Source organism: Meriones unguiculatus, chromosome 7, assembly GCF_030254825.1.
Source record: "Meriones unguiculatus strain TT.TT164.6M chromosome 7, Bangor_MerUng_6.1, whole genome shotgun sequence".
Taxonomy (NCBI): domain Eukaryota; kingdom Metazoa; phylum Chordata; class Mammalia; order Rodentia; family Muridae; genus Meriones; species Meriones unguiculatus.
The window spans coordinates 93895468-93917635 of record NC_083355.1 but is presented as its reverse complement, the minus strand read 5'-3'; the positions used below and the strand labels follow the sequence as shown (position 1 = coordinate 93917635).

The 22168-nt window shown below is 50.8% G+C and overlaps 1 protein-coding gene across 8 annotated transcripts in view; it reads right to left on the bottom strand.

Annotated features, from left to right (window-relative positions):
• Tmem63c (transmembrane protein 63C) overlaps positions 1-22168 on the bottom strand; it is a 64454-nt gene that overhangs the window by 16047 nt on the left and 26239 nt on the right. For 7 of the 8 annotated variants that reach the window (XM_060387914.1, XM_060387919.1, XM_060387917.1 and 4 more), the window contains 13 exons: positions 20255-20458; positions 19638-19717; positions 19136-19217; positions 15345-15382; positions 9541-9683; positions 8226-8274; positions 6091-6199; positions 4988-5059; positions 4000-4073; positions 3303-3383; positions 3071-3194; positions 2299-2432; positions 325-447 (listed from right to left, as the gene is read on the bottom strand). In XM_060387914.1, the coding sequence (XP_060243897.1) occupies positions 325-447; positions 2299-2432; positions 3071-3194; positions 3303-3383; positions 4000-4073; positions 4988-5059; positions 6091-6199; positions 8226-8274; positions 9541-9683; positions 15345-15382; positions 19136-19217; positions 19638-19717; positions 20255-20398 (1253 nt within the window). In that variant the 5' untranslated portion in view covers positions 20399-20458. The remainder of the gene's footprint in view (positions 1-324; positions 448-2298; positions 2433-3070; positions 3195-3302; positions 3384-3999; positions 4074-4987; positions 5060-6090; positions 6200-8225; positions 8275-9540; positions 9684-15344; positions 15383-19135; positions 19218-19637; positions 19718-20254; positions 20459-22168) is intronic. The other variant, XM_021653110.2, reaches the window with a different exon arrangement.

Genomic DNA, 22168 nt, shown 5'->3' with positions numbered 1-22168 from the left:
CGTGGGCCTGGTCCCATGTGCAGTGGTCCCTGGGCTTTCTCCTTGACACCCTTTGTAAAAGCTCAGACCATGTTTCGAAGGTTAGAGAGGCACGGCAGTGAAAACTTTTCCCCCCCGGCTGGTTCCCTTCTATGAGTGTGGGTAAGGTAGCCATGGGGTGGGCAGGTGCTGTGATGCTCAGAGCCCAGCAGGAGCTCGGTTTGGACAGTTCTGAGACAAGTCCCCATGGACTCTGTGTTGGGCACTAAAGCAGAGAGAGAGGGTCCTGTCCTGTAGCCTTCTTCAATCTCAGAGACAGAGAGGGGGGACACAGAGGAGTCTTACCAGATAATGTCTTTGGGGTGAGGGGCATGAGTGACCTTCCAGTGGTAGTTTTTGACGATGGTCGTTACTGAGGACTGCTTGGGGTGAATGCCACACAGGTTGTACTTATAGTCCTCACAGATGCTGCGGGGATGGAACAAAGAGGAGACATAGGTCTGGGGTAGAAGGGAAGCTTCAGGGTATCACATAGCAGGGTCCTGGGGCCACCACGACAGTCCCACCAGTGGGGATACTTCTTGGGGATTCTCTAAGCCTTCGTTAGGTCTCCCAGGACCTTAGGGATAGACAGCTCTTAAAGTACAGTGTCTGGGGGGAAAGTGGCCATTGGAGGCATCTAGACTATTCTAGGAAGAAGAACAGGCCACAGGGTCCTCAGCCCCCGCCCTCCCTTAGCAGCAGTCACAATGGGTGGATGAGCTCGTGCTTTGGCGATATAGGAAGGGGCTAGCTTCAGCTCATGTCAGCACCAATAATCCCGTGGCTCTGGATCTGTGCTGTGCTGAGGAGAAGAATCTCAGTTGCACAGATATCTAAATGGAAATGCCTGGCGATTCAACGGGTCAGGGGTACATGCTGGTGTGAGAGCCCAGACTTTGACCTTCTACTCACACATTCTCCTCTAATGAAGGCTCAGATATTTGCCAACTGATGATTTTTAAAAGAATGGACAATCTTGCCTTGTGTAAGGGTATTGGTTTATACAACAAACATTAATAATAATAATAATAATAATAATAATAATAATAATAATAATAATAAAATCTCTATGTCCCTTGACAATTCACTGAGTAGTGAAGAGAGCAGATATCAGTAACCAAAAAAAACTGGACATATAAGACGTTTGAGAGGCTGAGCGCGGTCATGCCTTTTATCCCAGAACTCAGGAGGCAGAGATAGGCAGATCCCTGAGTTTGAGGCCAGCCCGATCTACAGAGGAAGTTCTAGGATAGCCAGGACTACACACAGAAACTTTGTACCAAAAAGAAAAGAAAGGTAAGAGAACTAGTAGAGAAAAGAAAGAACAAAAAAGAGAGTGTGGAAGGAGAGAGAAAAAAAAGTAGTTGTTGTTTGAGGGGATAGAGAGATGGTTCAGTGATTAGGAACACTGACTGATCTTCCAGAGGGCCTGGGTTCAATTCCCAGCACCCACATGCCTGCTTAACTTTGGCCCCAAGATCTGATACCCTCTTTCTGGCCTTCTTGATCACCACCCGCACAAATGGTGTACAGACATACATGGAAGCAAAACACCCATAATAAAATAAAACAAAATCTTTTTTAAAAAAGAAGCTTGAGGGCTTTAAGTGGCTTGGAAAATTAGGTAGCATTGTTTGTAACTAAAATCTAGGCTATCTACTCTTTTGTAGGGTTGTGCGAAAGAGGGGCAATCCACATAGTACCAAAGCGTTATGAGGTTCCCAGAGGGGAGAAGAGGACCCCACCACCCTTTAGAGACCAGTTCTGGAGTTCCCATACATTTAGTTCCCATACTAAAATCCTTCTGGAACATTCTAAAGTGAATGGAATTAATTCCTTGCTGAGAATTGTTGTTGTTAAAGGTTGTTAAAACCTGGGAAGAAAGGGAAAGGCCTTATGGGGAAGCCTACAGCAGAAGGGATGAAGGGACGAAATGGCTTTCTCTCTCTGGGCTTTCCTAATTGTAGGAATGTGTAAGGATGTGTAAGGAATGAAGAAAAATGACTGTCATCCTTGCCAAGAGATCACAGGCTGTGCTGAACATTCCCAGAGAGAGCAGTTGAGGCCCACCAGCCGGGAAACATGGTACAGCCCTGTTAAGAGCAGCAACTCTAGAGCCCCCAGAAAGGAGCAGAGAGAGCAGGGTAGAACACAACAGCTGGAGAGAGGCTAGATCCCTCTTTTCCTTAAGCTGGATGAGGGTAAGAAAGTGGCGTCTAACCTTGCCCTTAGGCTGAGCTGCATTCCGAGTCTGGACTCTGGTCATCCAGTACCCACCTTTTCACTATCCTGGCATCCTGGAAGGTGACAAACATCAGGTCAAGCCTCTTCAGCGGGACACGATTGAGCTCGGCATTGAATTCGTCGGTCAGCTGCTCCTCCAGCTCACTGTAATACTGCTCTGCATCTACCTGGGGCAAGAGGAGGCCCTCAGAGCAGGAGAGGCCAGGATCAAGGAAACCTGGCTGGACCCCAGGGCTCTCTCATGAAGCAGCCCTTCACCCTGGAACAGCTACACACTGACTCTGCAATTCACCCCTTGCCCTTGAATCTGAAGACACTGAGGCACAGTATAGGTTAGTGGATGCTTCAGACCTGGGTAAACTTCAGAAAGACAAAAGAATGTGCAGTTGTGTTGGAAGCTGGAAATACTCTTCTTTTGGTCTGGCTGAAACAGAAGTCCAAGTGACCAAGACCCCTCTAGCCACGGTGGTCAGGGGACAAGGTGGATTCTGTTTGTTCAACTGTTTCTGCCCCAATGGCTTTGGAAGCCTGAGGCTTGGTTGTCTACTGCAGCCTGCCATGTCCTCTCTGGTCTATCTAGGACCAGAAGGTAGACAAGAGCAAATCTTCATGGTTGCCCTAGAGGGAGACCCAAGAAAGCTTTTAACTCCTCTTTCTATCTGTAAAGGATAAAGGGTATAGGTGAGAGGGAGTGGGGAGCTGGGTTCTGGATGACCAAGCTAGACCTGGATGGGCCCTGGGAGATTTGAACTCAGGCAAGCGACCACCTGGAGCATAGCTCCCCACCCTTTCCCTGGTCAGTTACCTCCTTGAAGCAAGTCCAGCATTTGCAGAAGCACAGACGGGAGCAGGGGTGAGTCTTGATCATCACCTTCCCGGTCTTCTTAGCCTTGGCCGTGTAGTAGAGTCTGCCCCGCATGGCATGACGCCTGTCAGTGGTGGGTGACAGCCAGGAAACGTTCTGGTCGGTGACAAACAGAGAGGGCACCATCCTTTCCCTGAACCCCCTCACCCAATGCCACCCCTGTTGACCTCACCTTTGATCATCCAAGTCAATCAGGTTCCTGACGTCATAGCAGAAATGGACTCTGGTCACCACACACCCAGGATAGGCCTCTCTGAAGTCACAAACATGGATGCTGAACCAGCCTGGTAGGGCTGGGTTGAGCGACTCCGCTCCCTGCTCGGTGTCACAATCCACAGGGATGGGAGGCTCCGCTGTCGGGGGGTTCTCGCCTCTCAGAATGGCATCCATCCTTGCCCCTAAGGCTGAGTTATCTTTGGGGTTCAAACCCTGGTCATCTGAGACTCACCACGTCCTTTATTGATCATTCAGAACAGAGTATGGACATGCCCCCCAAAACAATAAGGGTCTGGGAAGGAGCTACTTTTGAGAGACAAAGAGTAGAATCTCTGGATCCAGGGACACTACAGGGGACTGGAGACACTGTATCCAAGACAGGGATGCAGGGTCTCCCCGGGCTGAGCAGCTGAAGCCACAAGAAAAAGTTAAATGGCCCCTCTTGCCTCTCACCCATGTCTTCCAAGGGCCTCTACAACACTGTTGCAGCCTTGGCAGTCCTCTCCATTCTGAAAGGCTGATCCTGAGCTGAGGACAACACCAGGAATGTCCCTAGCCCTAGCATCCTGCGCCAGCACGCACTCCTATGAGAACCCAGCAGGGGATACTGGGGAGGGGGGATGACGTCTGACACAGCCCACCCTCCCACTTACTGGAAGTGCTTGCTGATCATCTCTGGATCCTGGATTTCAGTGGGTACATAGGTGATCATCAGTGTCCTCGTGATCTGGGGTTGGGGGAGAGAAGGCTGTGCTTCCACGTTTTATGCTAGATAAATGGATCCTCAGTGGCCCAGAAACCCACTAAGCTGCCTGCTTCTTAGAGCCTCCCTGCTAAGCGAGCTGCTTGCCAACATCCTGCAGCCCCCAGATCAGCAAACCAGGCCTTGGTTATTCTGTGCGCTCCGGCCGGGAACCCCTGCCAGACAGCTGAGGTCAGGAAGGGAGAGCCAGGGCCAAGGGGAAGGACCACACCTTCTGTCCTAGGTCATGTGTGCCCCCTTGCAGCTGATGCAGCCCCACAGTGACCTCCAGTCTCCTTGAACCTGCCTACCTTTCTCACGTTGACAGAGAAATCCTAGCATTCTAGGGGCCTGGAGCTGGGAGCAAGTGCAATGGTCTCAATCTGGGATGTTCTCTAAAGGCCCAAGTGTTTAAACACCTACCGCCACAGGAAAAGGTAAGAGGCTTTGGGAGGAGGTTGGTGAGTGGTGTTAGGTCGATGGCAATGCGGCCCTCACAGGGCACTGTGGCATGTCAACCCTCCTCTCGTCTCTATTTGTTTCCCTGCCACCCTGAGGTGAGTAACCTTCCCCTGTACCTGCTCCTACCACAGGCCCCAAAGCAATGGAGTCCACCGAGTATGCAATAAAATCAAAACAGAGACAACAAACAAAAAACTTTCCTCTTCTTAAGCTGATTCCCTCAAGAACATTGTTACAGTAATGGAAAGCTAACACAGCAAGATTGAGAAGATGCGGGGGGGGGGGGGGGGGGCGCCTTGCCCAGACTTCCTATTTGACTCTGTTGGTGGATAACATCTTCTTGATCTATCAATTTCAAGATGGCAGTCTGATAATCGACTACAAGATATGAGAACCTCGGCATCAGCCTCTGGAAACCACGAGGAAAGTTGAAGCACCTGGGTGTCCCAGCTTCTGGTCCTGGCTGGCTGACGCGCTTGGGGTGACTTCAGGGTGTGTGGATCTACACGCTGGGGCAGGCGAAAGTGAATCTGTCATAGATCCAGCAGGCTCGAAGGAGTAAGATCTTGCTCTACTAAATGACGACAGGCTAAGGATGACGTCATGGATGCTCATTCCCATGTGTGCCCTTCCGCACAGAGCTCAGAGAACTCAAAGGCCATACCCTTTTCAGGGTTCTGGCCCAAGCAGCTGCCCACTCGTATCCCCTCAGCATTGAGCTCTGCACTCCAGAGGCTATGGTCTACCTGAACATTGAGATTGCCTTGAAGGTATGTGTAGGTTAAGGGATGAAGACTTGGGCATGGGGAGATGGGCTCAATGGACTGAGGAACATTTGCTGCCCAAGAATGAGGACCTGAGTTCAAATTCCTAGTAACCCATGTAAAAAAAAGTCAGATGTGCCCAAGTTCTCCTGTAACCTCAGCACTGTGGGGAGTCAGAGACAGGACAATCATGGCGGTGAGGGGGGGGCTGGGAAGGGGCTTGCTGGCAGCCAGCCAAGCTCCAGGTTCAACGAGAGACCTTGTCTCAAAGGAATAGGGAGGAGAGTGAGAGAGTAGGACACCTGATGTTCTTGTTTGGACTCTCTGTGAGCGAGTATACATACATGTGAGCATACAGGCACACATCACACACACACACACACACACACACACACTTAAAAACAATATAATAAAAAAGAAGAGATAAAAATCCCCAAGTGCAGTCCTCAGCCACAGAGTTGGACAACGGTGAGAATCATTCCCAACTTTCACACCCCCTTGGCTGAGAAAATCCTATGGCACACATTCTAAGGCAGCTCTCAGAGTTCCTAGGGTTACAGGGGTGGAGGACAGCAGGCAGCCAGCCATGAGCAGCTACTTACCAGCCAGTATGAGGGGCTTTCATGGCTTAGCAAGTGGGATACTAGGGCAGGGGAAGTAGAGAGAGAGCATACACGGGTAGGGCAAATGGGAGCTTGCTCCTGCTGGGGTCAGGCCCTCCACCCCGTGGCACTTTTGTGAAGCTGGAGAGAGAGAGGGGCCTTTCATACACTCACCTTGAGATTCTTCTTTGGCACAAATCCCAAGCAGTGATGACCCATGAGGGCAAAGTTGATGAGGAAGTACATGAAAGCGAAGAAGCCATGCAGCCACAGGAACCTACTCCTGCCAGGAGAAGGGAACATGCTACTCATATGCGCTGCAGGCCTCTGGGAGCCTCACAGCATTGCCATACCCCTGTCACACCATCAGTACCCACAGCCAACTCTCCCACCATTATGGTATCCTCAGACTCAAACCCTCCCCCCCCCCAACGGGACTTCCAGTGGACTAAATCCAGAGTTGGACTTAGCTCTTTATTTGTATCTTCTCACCAGATCCTTCAGGGTAATTCCCTGACCAGGCCCCCCTCATTTCACCCACAGGGAAAGGAGGGCCCGGGCGGTGGCTAACCTGCCTAAGGCCACTGGGAGGGGAGCCACAGTTGCCTCTGTACATGGGGAGCCAGCCCTCACCTCACAGATACCGAGTAGGCTGTGTGAGGAGGTGCTAGGTCATACGCAGAGGGAGGAGGGCCAGGCAGTCCCACTTCCTTGGAGTTGAGGGCTGATGGCCACTGGGCTCTGTTTCCACCCTTGCCTGCAGCTCCCAGGAGGCCATCGCAAGGTTTCTGATCAGAATTACTATTTGGAAGCTTCAATGATATGGCTTGAGGAGGGCAGGCTGAGTCTATTCCTTCTGTCTCAGTGCCTGACCTACCACAGGCCTCTGCCCACCTAAATAGATGCCTGGCCACTCAAATTCTGCATTGGGGCAAGGGCAGGTTCCTTAAGGAACATTTCAGCACTGTGCGGTGTAGAATCGTGTACACAGAAGGCCCTATGCTGCTCTAAAGCATTCCACTTCTTGGGAAGGGACATGAGGCACCCCAGAATGACTGGCTCATGAGGTGCTGTAGCTACGTTCCTGCTGGCAACACTGGGGTGGACAGAGCTGGCTGGTGGAGGAGGGGAGAGGATTCTGTGGCTACATTCTGCTGCTCAGAGAGCTCTAGCATCGCTAGTCTGTTCTGAGGCCTAAGGCAGCGGGTGGAGGTGGGAGGCGGGTGGGGACGGGGTGAGATGGATACCACTCACACCCCAGGGCTACTGCTTCTGGAGTTTGCTCAGGAAGTTGGCCAAACCACTTAGTGAGCCTCAGCACAGGTAGGCAGGAGGGAGCCGAGCAGGTGTGCTGGCTCCTGGCCTGGACATGCGAAGGAACTCAGAGGATTGTGTCCTAGGGTGTTTCCCGTACTTGAGGACTGAATCTGGGCCAAGGCTTTCCCCAGATGCAGAGACAGCAGATGGCAGCAGTGAAGCCTGAACCATCATCTGGTTCCTTTGTCTTGCTGTGGCTACCAGAAGCCCAGACTGGTGGGCTGGTGATTCACCCCATTATTTGAGCTAGAACTCCATGTTGTCAAGGATGCTGCATCTTAAATATGCCCCACTCCCACCCTGCCCCAAGGCCTTCTCAGGAGCAGATACACTGAGTGTGCTGGCTAAATTTATGCCAACTTGACACAAGCTGGAGTTATCTAAGAGAAGGGAACCTCAATTGAAGAAAGGCCTTCCTAAGATACAGCTGTAAGGCATTTTGTTAATTAATGATTGATGGGGCAGGGCCCAGCCTATTGTGGGTGGTGCCACGTCCTGGGCTGTGATCCTGGGCTTTTTAAGCAAGCAGGCTCGGAAAGCCTCGGGGAGGCAAGCCAGTAAGCAGCACTCCTCCATGGCCTCTGCATCAGCTCCCTGCCTCCTGGTTTCTGCCCTGTTTGAGTTCTTGTCCTGACTTCCCTCAGCGATGGACTAAAATGTGGAAGCATATGCCAAATAAACCCTTTCTTCCCCAACTTGCTTTTTTGGGCATGATATTTCAGCACAGCAATGGTCACCCTAACTAAGACATACATTCCTCAGGAATGGCCAAGCATAGGTAGTTCCATTCATGAAAGATGGTGAAACTAAGGCATTGAAAGTCCTGCCCCATCAGGAGAATGCAGCTTCTGGTATCCCACTCATAACCTGGATTCCGCAGAAACCAGGCTTGCCTCGTCAACACAGAGCTATTCATTGGGCAACAACACATTGGCCCGTGTTTCCCCACCAGTGCCCAACCATTAGAATGGGAGTGGAGATCAGGTACCTACTCTGTGGAGACATTGACAATGGTGGTCCGACCAAAGTGGCTATTCCAGTCTGAAAGAGAGAAGAAAGGGCCAGCCTTGATCCTGGCTTCTATACTGCTGGGGAAAATGGTGGCGAACGAATTCGAGGCTCCCGAACAAATGCCAACGGTCTAGAGACGCTTGCCTACATCTGCTTTTCCTTCTGGTCCCCAGACTTGTCCCCAGCTTCCAGCAAAAGCATCGTCCTCCCGGGTGGTGCTGACTTCTGCTCTCAAATGTGAGAACAAGCATATGAGGGGAATCCCCAGAGCGTGACTGGCATGTCACGGACACCCAGCACGCTAGCTTTGAGGGAACCAGCTGGCAGCGTTGCCACCGTCAGACTGATGGCATTAGCAATGCTGGCCACAGTCCCGACGAGAAGCCTAAACTCCAGGAAATGGGACACTTGTCACATTCAAACCAAGCAGATCCCTCTGGCCACCTGTGTTAATCTGCTCAGACAGCTCCCGGCTTCACAGAACATCCAAAATTCCTGCCTTGTGCTATCATCACCACATGCTAGGGCTTAGAATGAGAATCTGGAATATTGGGGGAAAAAACCCCTGCTGCAATCCTGTGCATACTCAAAATGCTACGGTGAATGCATTCAGATCTACGTCTGGCTGAGGAGAAACAGGAAAGACCTGAGGAATGAGGTAAAACTGGCTGCTACCTGGACATGGAAAGAATCACTGGACACCAGCCTTCCCACACCTCTGTCCCTCCCACAGTTCTGAGAAAGACACAGTTGCTTTTCTCTGAGCTCCCACAGAGTATCAGGTACTTGGCATGCCTCTCCCTCCATGACTAAAACAGTGGAAGAAAGGGACTTAGAAGGTGAAATGCTTGGTTAGCTTGGGAGAGGGCATTTTTGTGGGCGTAAATGTGGGCAAAAGCTGAGGGAGCCAGGGTCTTTCTATCTCAGGAGCCAAGCTGCCCTGTTACAAATTCTGCATATCCAGAGCTGCATCCTCCAGGGTACACAGGGGGATACGCAGGGGTCAGAAGCCTCTCCAGCAAGTCACACGTCTTCCAATGACACAGGGACATTTATAGACAGTTCTAGGCTGAGCTATGAGCTTGTAGCCTCTCAGGCCCCGAATCAAACAAGGCTGTTTTGTCTCCAGTTTGCACACGGGGGACAACTTCGGTATGGTCTGCCTAAGGACACGTGACAACTGCCTTCCAGAGAGAGCGCCAAAAGCCAGATTTCTAGACCGGTGGGGACCAAGCTTTCTCCAGCTTACTAAGCTGTGAGTGGCTCAGGGCCAGCAGACTGCTGAGCGCTGCTTACCCAGAACAGTTCCAATGTAGTTAATGGGCAAAATGATGCCCAGGGAGGGGATGCAGAGAATGAGGACATAGATGATGAGGTGGTACTGGAACATGATGTAGATGCGCGCATCGTCCCCACACCTGCTGATCAGGTCCTGGTCCCTGCGAGAGACATAAACGAGAGCATTCCTCAGGCGCCAGAGTGGCCACCGCTGGGCGGGGGGGAGGGGACAACCATTCCAGGCTTTCGGTGCTGCTGGCAATGGACACAGCAAAAGCACCACTGACGATTCAGGTGTGCCCCTTCAAAAAAGTCCTCTGTTTTTCAGTGCCTTCAACTCAAAGGCAATACCTGAAACACAAGATTAACACTCCACACTGCCCGGCTGGCCCAAAGGAGGAAGTAAACAGTAGCCAAGTGTAGGGGAGGGCAAGGATGCTGGGCGCTTCCCTCCACGGAAACTGAGTGTACACACTGGCCAGACACACTGGAGAGCAGCTTGCCTCAGCTACTGAGAGCGAGGCACACTCTATGACCTAGCAATTTCACTCCTAGGCGACATCAAGCAAAGATATGACACGCTCATCAAGAGATATGGGTAAGACTCCATAGATGTCAGTGCATAGTGTGTGTGTGTGGGGGGGGGGTGCTTGTCAGCTAGCAAAGTAGGAGGTAGGGGCAGAAGGATTAGGAGTTACGGTTAACCTAAACCACATAGTGAGTTCGAGGCCAGCCTGGGTTACCTTGTCTCAAAAACAAACAGCAAGGGCTAGAGAGATGGCTCAGCAGTTAAAGAGGACTGGCTGCTCCTCCAGAGGACCCAGGCTCAATTCCCAGCACTCACAAGGCAGCTCATAACTGTCTGTAACTCCATTTCCAGGGGATCTAACACCCTCACACGGATATACATGGGGGTAAAAGACCACATAAAAATAAATCTTTTTTTTTTTAAAGCAAAAGGATAAAAGCAACAGATTCTTGTACAAGAGTTGGAAAATATGAAGGAAAACTTTCTCCTATAATCTCACCAAACCTAAGAAGATTTTTAGAGATTTTTCCTATTATGTGCATTTCTGCATGCCTTCTGCGAGGTTGTGTCTATACCACGTGTGTGCAGGTGGAAGCCAGAGGGTGTTGGGTCCTCGAAAGCTAGAGTCTGATGTTGGTGCTGGGAACCAAACCTGAGTCCTCTACCAAAACAGCAGGCGCTCTGACATTTAATTAAGCATTTTGAATAATTTCCCTTTGTTTCTTGTGCAAGTTTTTCTTGGTGTTGGTTAAGGTTTGAAGTTGGTTTATCCCCTCAGAAGTTGTTACGGAGTTTGGTGCCCACCATGAGGAATGAAGAACGTGGAAACTCAGTTATACTCTTATTGGTGGGGCCTATAGGTGAGCAGGTAAGAGTCTTAGGGTGTAAAACCCATGGTAAAAAATATCACAAGAAACACACACACACACACACACACACACACACACACACACACGTGGGTAGGTGGAGCATGAACAGCCACACACATGCAAACGTGCTCACAAACATGTGGTCTCCTTGTTAATTTTCCACACCTACCTTCTAGGAAGGCTCATTGGTTACTCTCACCTTCAAGCATTCTAGTTTGGAGAACATTCTAGAATATCCAGTGCAGGATTCAGATTTTTATTTTTCAAACATTGTGGCAAAAAGCACATCTGTGAGGTGTTCAGTATCTCAATGTAGAGACTTATTCAGGGCTCCTGATATTCCTTCTTTGAGTAGTTAACCCATGTCCTTGCCCTAGACTCGAGAACTAAGTCCCAAGAACGGGGTCTTTGAAAATTGAGGAAGAAAGCATTGGAGAACAAGGAACCTGTCTTGCTGCAGGCTTGGGGTGTCTGATCTGATCTTGTGAAAGAAAAGCAGGTCTGAACTGTGTGTCCAATGGTGGAGAGGGAATACCCAGAGACCCTCCTGACAGAGTGGAGGGCTGGGCCAGAAAAGGTTAACAAGAGTTCCTCCTGGGCCAGGGTTCCTGCCTCCAGCCCAGGGCTCCTGCCTCCTGCAGCCCAGGATCCTTCTCTGTACATTTCTTTCTATTACTCCCCAGAATGAGCTCCCATCCCTTTCTCCCTGCACAGTTCATTCTTTCCGCTTTAATTTCGACCCTTCCTTCCATTTATCTTGTAGACTTGCAGTTTCTACCGTCCTTCTCTCTTCTGACATTCCTTCCCCTTTAAACTCAAGCCAGATTCAAGTGTGTGTAGGTTACTGTAAAACAAACCAAGCGACTCCCTTAAATACTCTGTCGTCCTGTTTTCCTCCAGGGTCTCTCTAATATCTCACTTCCCTCTTCTCACCCATCTCTTGGAAAGGAAGCTCTGCACTTGAACATAGGCTTACCCTGGATGGTTAAGACCCACATCGGCTAAGGTCGACATCCTTCTCTGAAGGTTGCCAGCCACGCCTGTGTGGACTTGTGTGAACTCATACCCTAGAAGAGGCCACTTCCTCTTCCTCTCTCAGCCAGTCCTCCCTGGGACCTTTGCTGATCCTGCCCTAGGTGACCCATCTGTTCCTGTCACTTCAGCTGCAGTCTCTAAGTGCCCATCTGTCAAGTCTAAATCCTCTGCTCTGACCCATCTCCTAAGCTTCAGTGCTGTTGTTTCAACCGCTGGCTGCTCATCTCACATGCCATCATTTTACGTTCCCTTTCCCACCTTCTGCTTTCACTATTCTCCACAGAAACAAGACCTCCACATCTCCCCTTAAAGCCAGGCCATGGAGGCTGGAGAGATGGCTTAGAGGTTAAGATCACTGGCTGCTCTTCCCAGCGCCCACACGGCAGCTCAAAACTGTCTGTAACTCATGCAAGTGGTGCACAGATATACATGCAAGAAAACAACAGATATTCAATAAACGTGTCTTAAAAAAAAAAAAACAAACAGCGTTTTAAGCTGGGTATGGTGACACACGCCTCTAATCCCAGTACTTGGGAAGCAGAGGCAGGTGGATCTCTATGAGTTGGAGGTCAGCTTGATCTACATAATGAGTACCACAACATGTAGGGCTATGTAGAGAACTTGCCTCAGATAGATAGGTAGATAGGTAGGTAGATAGATAGATAGATAGATAGATAGATAGATAGACAGATAGATAGATAGATTAGAGGCCGATTTGGTGAGGTCTACATAGTGAGTTCGAGAACAGCCATGGCTACATAGCCAAGGCTATTAGAGAGAGCCTGCCTCTAGATAATTAATTAACTAAAACCTATTGACTGTTGCCCCATGATTCCCTCCCACTGTTGCCCTGTCCACTTCTCTAACCCAGGTCAAAGGCCCCTCTTACCCAGACCACCGGAACAGCCTCCTTAGCAACTCACCCTGACTATGGACTCTGCCAGCTGCTGCTCACCCCCACATCCCTGCCCGTGGGTCAAATCCCAGCAGTCTCCTATGGCAGGCGCAGTCCCAGCGGATCCCTTGGCACTATTTTCCACCTTCTCCCTTCACCATGCAGCCCGGCTTCCAGCTATTCCAGACGAGGCACCGTTTCTGCACTCTCTCTGCTCATCTCCACCCCCGACCTTGCTCACGTCGGCCCCTCCATCTGACCTGTCCTCCACAAGTTACTTCTTTCGAGATTTTTTTTTTTTATCCTTCAAATCCCAGCTCAGAAACCACACTTTGTCCAGAGCCTCCTGGTGGGAATTCCTTCTCTTTTCCTCAAATGCCCCTTTGCACGACCGGTTGCAACCACCCATTACAAAGAATCTATCAGCGAAGCTTGCTGGCCTTTGTCTCTGAGCAGACTGCAAAGGATATTGCACACAGCGACTCTGGCTTAATAATCTAACAAAGCAAAACCAGAGGAGTGAAGACATCTAAAAGACTGCCCTCTACTGGCCCACAATACAGCTCAGCATAGAGGAGCTGGCACTTGCCCCGCACCATACAGCTGCTGCTTTACTTCCTGGGGACTGTGGTGAGGGAGGGGGGAGCAGTGGAGGCCAAGGTCATACTGAGCCCCCAGTGGAGGTCACAGTTCCAGGCACAGTTCAGGCTTTTCATGACCCAGCAAGAGCTTCCTGTGCCTTCTGGGATCCCAGATGGGAAAGACAGTGTCCGGTGGCTCCTGAAGGTGCATTTCAGAAAGGCCTAACCAGGAATGGTGGGTGTGGAGACACATGGAGGCCAGGAGCCTTTGCAGAGGAGAGTAGAATAGCAGGGCCACCCAGGCTGCTAGTACTTAGTCCCTGTGATGACTGCTCTTGGTTGTCGACTTGACTACATCCGGAATTACCTAAAACCCAAATGGCTGGGCACAGCGGTAAGGAATTTTTTTTTTCTTAAATCATCTGAAGTGGGAAACCCCACTTCGAATGGTAGAGCTTTGAGGTTGGATGATCCGCCTTTAATCTGGGCCACACCTTCTGCTGGCAGTCTATATAAATGAGATGGCAGAAGGAAACTCTCTCTTTGCCTGCTTGCTCTTGCTAGCAAGTCTATTCCTTCATTGGCATTAGAGCCTACTTCTTCAGGAGTTCCAGCCTATACTGAAGACCAACTGAGACGTCCAGCCATGTGGGTTGAACAACTACTGGATTTTTGGACCTTCCCTTCATAGGTCGCCATTTTTTGATTAGCTGGACCACAGCCTGTCAGCCACACTTTATACACGGAGAGAGTCACTCTGTAAATTCTGTTCCTTTAGAGAACCCTGATGAATACAGTCTCTAAGGAGTGGTGAGGTTGCACCCTGTACAGCAGGTGTCATCTAGCAAGAAAAGACACTGTGGGCACAGGAGATGGATAATTTTCAGAGAGATCCCAGGATTATATATGACTGAGCACAGGCAAGGAAAAGCTGTGCGTGCGCGCACGCGCACGCGCACACACACACACACACACACACACACATACGTTCTGCACTTGAACATAGGCTTACCCTGGATGGTTAAGACCCACATCGGCTAAGGTCGACATCCTTCTCTGAAGGTTGCCAGCCACGCCTGTGTGGACTTGTGTGAACTCATACCCTAGAAGAGGCCACTTCCTCTTCCTCTCTCAGCCAGTCCTCCCTGGGACCTTTGCTGATCCTGCCCTAGGTGACCCATCTGTGTGTGTGTGTGTATGTATGCACAAGTGTACATGCCTGCGTGCATACATGTATATGCCTGTATGTATGAGTGTATATGGTTGCAGATATGAGAGTTCATGAGTGTACGTGCCCCTGTGTCTGATTGTATGTCCCTGTATGCATGAGTATGCATATGTGTGTCTGAAACTTTCCGCACTGAGGGTGCATCCAAGGCTCACTCTAACACATGTCTGTTCAATTGAAGTATCCAACTGGTACTGGAGAAATGAGAGAGAACATGTGTCTTGGGCTCTGGCTCTACGGAAATCCGGTGAGGTGACCAAGGACCACAAGGATCCAGGCTCAGAGATGGGACACCTGCCCTTCTGCTCCAGATATTTGATCCTTCTAGACAAATATGATGTGTGGTGATCACAGAAACCAACCAGTCGGTGCACAAAGTAGGATCGCTTTTCCTGGAGTAGAGTCCACAGGCTTGCTTTTGCACTCATGGGAATAACTATCCCGCTTTCACATGGGGTCCTTCCCCGGCGGCTAAGACAGAGGTGTCATGGTCAGAGAGCTGTGCTCAGTTCCCATTCATCAGCTACAGCCTGGAAAAGGACTCTCTGCTGATCTACACTACGTGAGGCTCGAAGCGGAATAGGGCTCATCACTCAGGCCCATTGTCCAGGGAGGGACTGCTGTTCGCCCCTTCATCCCCCCCATGCACAGCACCACCCACCAAATCCCCAACAGCGGCACTTACTTCATGGTTATGCTGTTGAAGAACCAGGAACAGAAGCCCTGGGGGAAGAGGAGAGAAACTGTGAGAAAAGCCAGCCTGGCTTACTTTGCCTGGCTGTGGGGACCCAGGCAGCAAAGGGTTAAGTGAGGGGTCTCCTTCCACAGAGGGAGCTGTCTCCCTGGAAGTGAGTGGACATCCTTGCCATTCTAATGCAGGGAATGGGGCTTGGAAGGAGGGCCAGAGGGAACCCTGGATGGATGGCTGCTGCTCCTCTCTGTCTCTTGTTGCTTCCTCCTGAGAAATCCCTATTCCCCCACACCTGTGGTCCAGTGCTGTCCATCAAATATGAGTTTGCCTTCAATGATCAGTTGGCCCCTGGGAAAATGACCCAAAAGGAGCTAATTAAAATTCTCTTAGGATGGATATGAGTGTTGGGAGAGTCTCTCTCCTTCTGTGTGCCTAAGTGCCATGGACTCTGCAGTGTCTTGATGCCACAAGCAGACAGCCTGAGAACAAAGCCAGCTCAGAGGAGAGAGGACCCTATCGGCAATGCTGGACTTCTGGTATCTAGCTGGGCCTGAAGCAGCTGTTTGTCTGAATTTCCCCAAACTTGAGCCTTAAGTGACCCTTTTGTTGTAAAACCAGTTTGAGCGAGCCTGCATCTCAGTGTCTTGCTGTGGAAGGTGCCTTTCTCTTGGATCTTGCTGTCTGGAGTTTCTAGGTAGCATGGAAAGGCAGCCTCAGCCTCAGCCTCAGCCTGGGAATGTTGTGGGGAGCCCCGAGAGGGGAGTCAGCTTGGGAAGGCTTTCTATGAGCATGGACTGGGGCCTGTGGCTTTCAGTTGCCAGGGGTGGTTGTCAGTTAAGTGCCTTTATGTCTTTAATTCTCTTAGGGTCCCAGAAGGTTTGCAAAAATTTGGGCAAAGCTGCATCTCTGGACTGGCCCCATTTTGGTTGTGTATGTCTTTTTCTGTGAACTAGGTGGGCCTACCTGACTGGCAAATCTCTAGAACCACAGGGATTGGAGAAAGGTCTTCCCTAAAAGGAAGTAGCAAGGGCAGGCAAAAGAGTCAATTGTTTCTTGGCACAAGGCCCACCTTCCAAGTTTGGGTATAAAGTGACACCTCCTCCCTCTTAAAGCTCATGGGTTGAAGGTTTGGTCCCAGATGGTGGCGCTATGAAGATGTGAGAGTGCTAAAATCATTCATGGGTCAGTCCATCGGTAGTCATAGGTGAATGGGCTGTTACAAGGTGAGGAGAAAATAGGGCAGCAGGGCACACTTTTGAAGAGTGTATCATGTCCCTCTCCTCTCCTTCTCCCCCTCCCCGTCAGTAGAGGAGTCAGCCGAGCGTAGACTGGACCCCCCCGGAATCTGACTGAGCCTGAAAAAAACCTTTTCCCCTGTAGGTTGTTAAGTTGTGACTAACACCATGTCCTTGAAAGCAACAGCCCTCAGAAAAGTAACTGAAATGCAGCCAGGGAGGAAGACAGGGAGGAAGACGCCCCCTCTCTTCTTAGCTCACCCCACAGGGAAGGGCCACCAGCCTGCAGGAGACCACTCAGCTGAGGAGACTGAGTGCCAGCACTGGCAGAGCGTAGGTTTCTCTGACCGCATCCTCCACACCCTCACTACAGAGGGGAAACAAGTGCCTGACTTGCCAGAGCACTCCAGCGGGACCGCCTGGCTGAGAGCTGTGCTGTCCTATGCGCTAACCTCCCGCACTTGACCTCCTCCTGCCGTAATGATTTCCCGTCTTAGTCTTCCCTTCTCTCTTCCTCTCTCTCTCTCTCTCTCTCTCTCTCTGTCTCTCTCTCTCTCTGTCTCTCTCTCTCTCTCTCTTTCCTTGTTTGGCTTTTAAGGCAAAGTCTTACTATAGCCCAACCTGGCTTAGAACTTCCTGGGGAATCTAGGCTGATGGTAGGCTTTTTAATTTTTAAGGAAAAAAAAATCTTTTTAGCATTGCAAAACATACACACACATAGACACAGGGCAATCTGTCTGAAAATAAGCCTGTGTGCCACAATACGAGGCAAGTGTCACCATCTTCCTTTGACCCTGAGCCTCCAAGAGCCAGATGACACCCCTGAGCCTTCATATATTGGATGGGGCATAGTGTGACCAGAGGAAGAGCTGGTCTCTTGAAGGGGTGGCCACAGTAGGAATGTGCTCCCAACTCACCACAGGCAAAAGATCTGTATTATGCTAATTGTAACATGAGACTGGGTGCTGGGATGTTGGGGTGACTGTGGGAAGCAGACACAGGTCATTCCAGACAGGGTTAGGTATGTTTAAAAAAAAAAAAGGAATGCTTTCTCCATGAGCAGAAAACAGAAGCTATGAACTTCAACTGGTTGGGGTAGGTCAGGGTCATATGGTGAGGGGACTCAGAAAAGGGTTGCTGGAGAAGGAAGGAGGAGGGGGAAATACATGGAAGGTTCTGGGATGGGAAAGAGCAACTGTGGAGACACAGGTGGGATATGGGGCAAGGGAGCTAGCTACCAAGCCGTGGAAGAAAGACATCTGTGATGGATTGGAAAAGCAGTAGGAAGATACTGAAAGCAGGAATAGGGACAGCAAGGTCTCAGTTCACAGGCATGGCTCTGGCTGCAGATGGAAGATGGATAGAATGGGAACAAGGGAGGACCTCAAGGGATTACTTGGAGTTGCAGAAGTCATCCAGGCGAGAGACTGGTGGAGGCCTGGGCAGGGCTGGTTGGGGAGGAGCAAGATTGGGAAGATAAAAGCAACACAACTTGGCAAAGGAACGGGCCATGCTCAGGTGCCTGGGTAAGGGCAAGGGGATGGCAAGAAAGGGCTTAGATCAGGGATGGGTGGAGGCTGTCGTGGGATGTTGTAAACATAGTTCCTGAATGGCATTCATGTGGAGCTGTTTTCCAGGTCACTGGAGAAAAGAGACTGGAGACCTTCAGGACTAGCAGGAAGGAAACTTTTAGTTAGAACTGTAATGATGACAGTTGAGGCTGTGAGAACAGATGCCATGACTCAGAGGAGATAGAGGGAGTGGGTTGGGGCAATCAGGGAACTATGACAGTGGAGGACTCTGCAAAGGGGTCAGAGGGATAGAAAAACAAACAAACAAACAAAAACTTCATGAAGCACGTCACAGACACAACGGATGTACCTGTTGAAGGCAGAAAGATGCTGGCAAGTGTGCCACACTTTTTTTTTGCTCTTGTGATATAACATTGTCACCTACAAACGAGTTGGGTCATACTCATAGCTACCCTGGGACACAGTGCAGCCCGAAGCCTACAGTTTGGACACGCCTTTCTTTCTGAGAGGCAGGCTAAGATGAGGACTGAGGAGAGACCACTGGGGCTTAGAGGCATGGCAGAGAGCCACGGACAGCCTTGGGGCTCTGGTGGAGGCAGGGGATGATGACACATTTGAGGAGTTTTCGGAGAGGTGAGGCAAAAGACCACCGTCTATTCAGCTGATGAGGCTGGTGGAGACAGGCATTATGGTGGTCAAGAGGAACACAGGCAGCTGCTCCGCTACCCCCCTTCTCCATCAAATCTATGCTCAGACGTCACGTTCTGCCCAAAGCCACTCCTGACCACTATTCACAGTGCTGTTCCCACCCTTCGATATCACAAGCCTTTCTTGTCCTCCCTTTTCATCACTGTCCTGTATACACCTAAGGTAGAATCTAGGGATGGCTAATACTTCCGTATTTCTGGTAGGAAAACTGAATCTAGGGAGGCTGAGGAAGCACTTGTTACTGTGTGAACCATGACGGCCTTCCCCAGGGGCAGAGGTCCCTTGGGGCCCAGACCGTTCCCACACTCACCTTGTCCCTTCGTTCCACCTCCAAGGAAATCTCTGAGGGAGAAGACTTCTCACTGTGCTCCCCATAGATCAGCGAGGTCAGGCTGCCCACCAGGAAGGGTAGCAGGGAGGTAGAAAAGGAGAGACAGGTCTCAGACGCCTGCCCTGCTCCCTCCCTGTCCCCTAGCCAAGGGACAGAAGCTGCTCTTTTGCAGAGCTGTGAGCTGCAGGCCTCAGCCTCTAAGCCGGACTCACAGCTCTGGGTCTAAACAGAACCACCCCTGCTGCCAGGTGCACAAGGAACTTTCAGAGTCCAGCTGTGGGTTTCCAAAAAGTTTAAGACACAAACATAGCTCTATGCCCAAAGATGGCTACCTTCTGCATTCCTGTCCCTTCAGCGAGGTCAGTGCAGGGCCGAAGCCAAGGGACAGGATGCCACTGGCAGATAAGGCATTCCTAGCAGCTCTGGCACCAGGCAGCGCCTCCCAAGGGAGCAGGACGCTCACCATCCTGCCTCCTTTCACCTGTCATTGTGTATCAACAGAGCCAGGCGCCCATAGTCCCACGCAGCTTTCCGGAGGAAGGAATACAGCACGACCACAAACTGCAGACCCAAAAAAGAAAAAGCAAATGGAACAGAAGACTTTGCATACACCTCCCTCAGCACCGCCCCCCCCCCCCGCTTTCCCATGGGGGATGCCCTACCCCTGAAGTCTAGAGGGTGGTCCTTCCCAATCGGATGATAGGTTTTTGTCTTGGGAGAAGATGTCCCCTTGAACTGGGCATCTCCTGACAGAGTAAACGGTCAGCTTGTTGAAATGGAGGGGCCAAAGGTGTGTTTAGAGCAATTAAACAAGAATTCTCCCATGACAGCGTCAGCAAGGGGACGGAGAAGGAAGGCCCAAAGGCGATGAGCTGGTTTATTTATTTTTTAATGGTGTAGACAGAACCCCAGAAATACTATCTGTTCCTCCAACCCCAAAGCCCTCCCACCTGGGCCACCTAGGCCTGACAATCGCTGTGGCTGGTGTCCTTTGGACAACTGAGATTCCCACCGTGTTCCGTGTCGGAGTTGCACAGCTTATCCCTGGCTGAGCCCCACCCCACCCCGCGCGCGTCTCCCATGGCACCCAAGACTTACCACCCATAAGATGATGTTGAGTACGAGCACAGTGGGGATCCCCCCAAAGGGCTGCCCCTGGAGGACGGTGCTCCGGGACTGGAAACACTCATTCACCGTCATGTTGCGAAGCTTTGGGCCCATTCCCTCTGGAGACGAAGACATCCTGGGCACACTCGGGCCCTCAGGCAGGGTCTCAGTCAGACTCGGGTACCGCTCCCCACTCTGCGAAACACAGAAAGCTTCCGGGCAGTATGGAGACATGCACTGAGGGCGTCACAGTCAACTAGGCTGGGGGACACGTGAACCCCAAGGTCCAGTTATGGGTTTGGAACTATGACATCCAGAGAGAAGAGCTGGCCCATTCAGAGGTGCCAGCCTTATACCAGGAGGTTACAACTATCTAAACCCCATGACTGTAGACAGAGTAAGCCCTAAATCCTTGAGTGATTCCTCATTTTGTACTGCTTGGTCTGAGAAAGGGAAGCCCTAAGGATGCAGAATTCCTGGTGCAGGGGATTGACCCAATAAACTCCTTGTCTAATGTTATTTAGTGTGTGTGTGTGTGTGTGTGTGTGTGTGTGTGTGTGTGTGTGTGTTTGCGTGTGTGAGCCTTGGCTGTCATTCTCAGGAATGCTTTACATCTCTTTTGAGACAGGGTTTCTCACTGGTTTAGAGCCCATCAATTAGGGTAGACTGGCTCTCCCGCACACCCCAGAGATTTCTGCCTCTCCAGCGTGGGGATTACAACCACAGGTCACTCCACCTGATGGTCTAACGTGGCTTCTGAGGGATTGAGCTTGGGGGCCTCATGCCTCTGAGGTGAATGCTTCACTGACTGATGAGGAGAGCTATCTCCCTAGCTGGCAAACTCCCTGTCTTCCTGTCTCGGAGCAGAGAAGACCAACACCCACCCATCCAGGTCCACACTCATTCAATGCCGTTGTGCATCCTGGGATGCCCTGACACAAAGCAGTCTCAGGCAGACCTTCCCCTACCCAGAGTCTCTTTGTTCTCACTCAGAAGAAGCCTCATTCATTCACTCATTCACTCCAATACATTATGACCAACTGTTTTGTGCTGTATGTGTGCTGGTTGTACCTCAATGACTGTGGTAAAATAAGAAGCCCTCCTCGTTGTACCCCAGCGGGGAGGAACAGCAGGGAGAGTGTCAGGGAACACTGCAGGCTTCTAAACAGAGACCAAGGTCTCCCAGTGTGTGGAGGGACAGACAGACTGTGGCTGGACATGGGATGGAGAGGACAGGTATGAGTGGCATGGGTCTACCTAAGTTTCAAGGGATCTTTTGGATTGGGGATGGGGGGGGAGGAACAAATAAGCAAAGAGAGGACCCTCAGAGATCCAGGCAACAACCTGGGCTGCACTGGCCACCGGAGGGTAGTGAAAAGAGGCTGGCCACTTTGGACATGGAGCCAGTAGGAGTTCCTGGCAGACTGGATGGGGAAGATGAAAGAAGGAGAAAAAGTCAGGATGACTCTGAGGTTTGTAGCTCAAGAAACTGTATAAAAAAAAAGAAAAAGAAAAGAAAAGAAAAGATGGAGTTTCTGTCATTGGCTGGAAAGATGGGGAAAGAGGAGAATGGAGTACACAGCGGTGACATCAATAGTTTGGCTGAACATGTTAAGAAGCTGTGGGTGGCCAGGCGCAGTGACGCACGCCTCTAATCCCAGGCAGAGGCAGGCAGATCTGAGCTCTGCGAGTTCGAGGCCAGCCTGGTTTACAAAGCGAGTCCAGGATAGCCAAGGCTACAAAGAGAAACAAAACAACAAAAACCAAGGAGGAGGAGGAGGAGGAACAGACAGAGGAAGAAGCTTTGGATGTGAATCCAGAGCACAGCCTGGGGTCGTCAGCATGAGACAAAAGCCACCAGCTTAAGCAGCTCTCAGAGGCGAAGAACCAGATCACTGAAGGAGG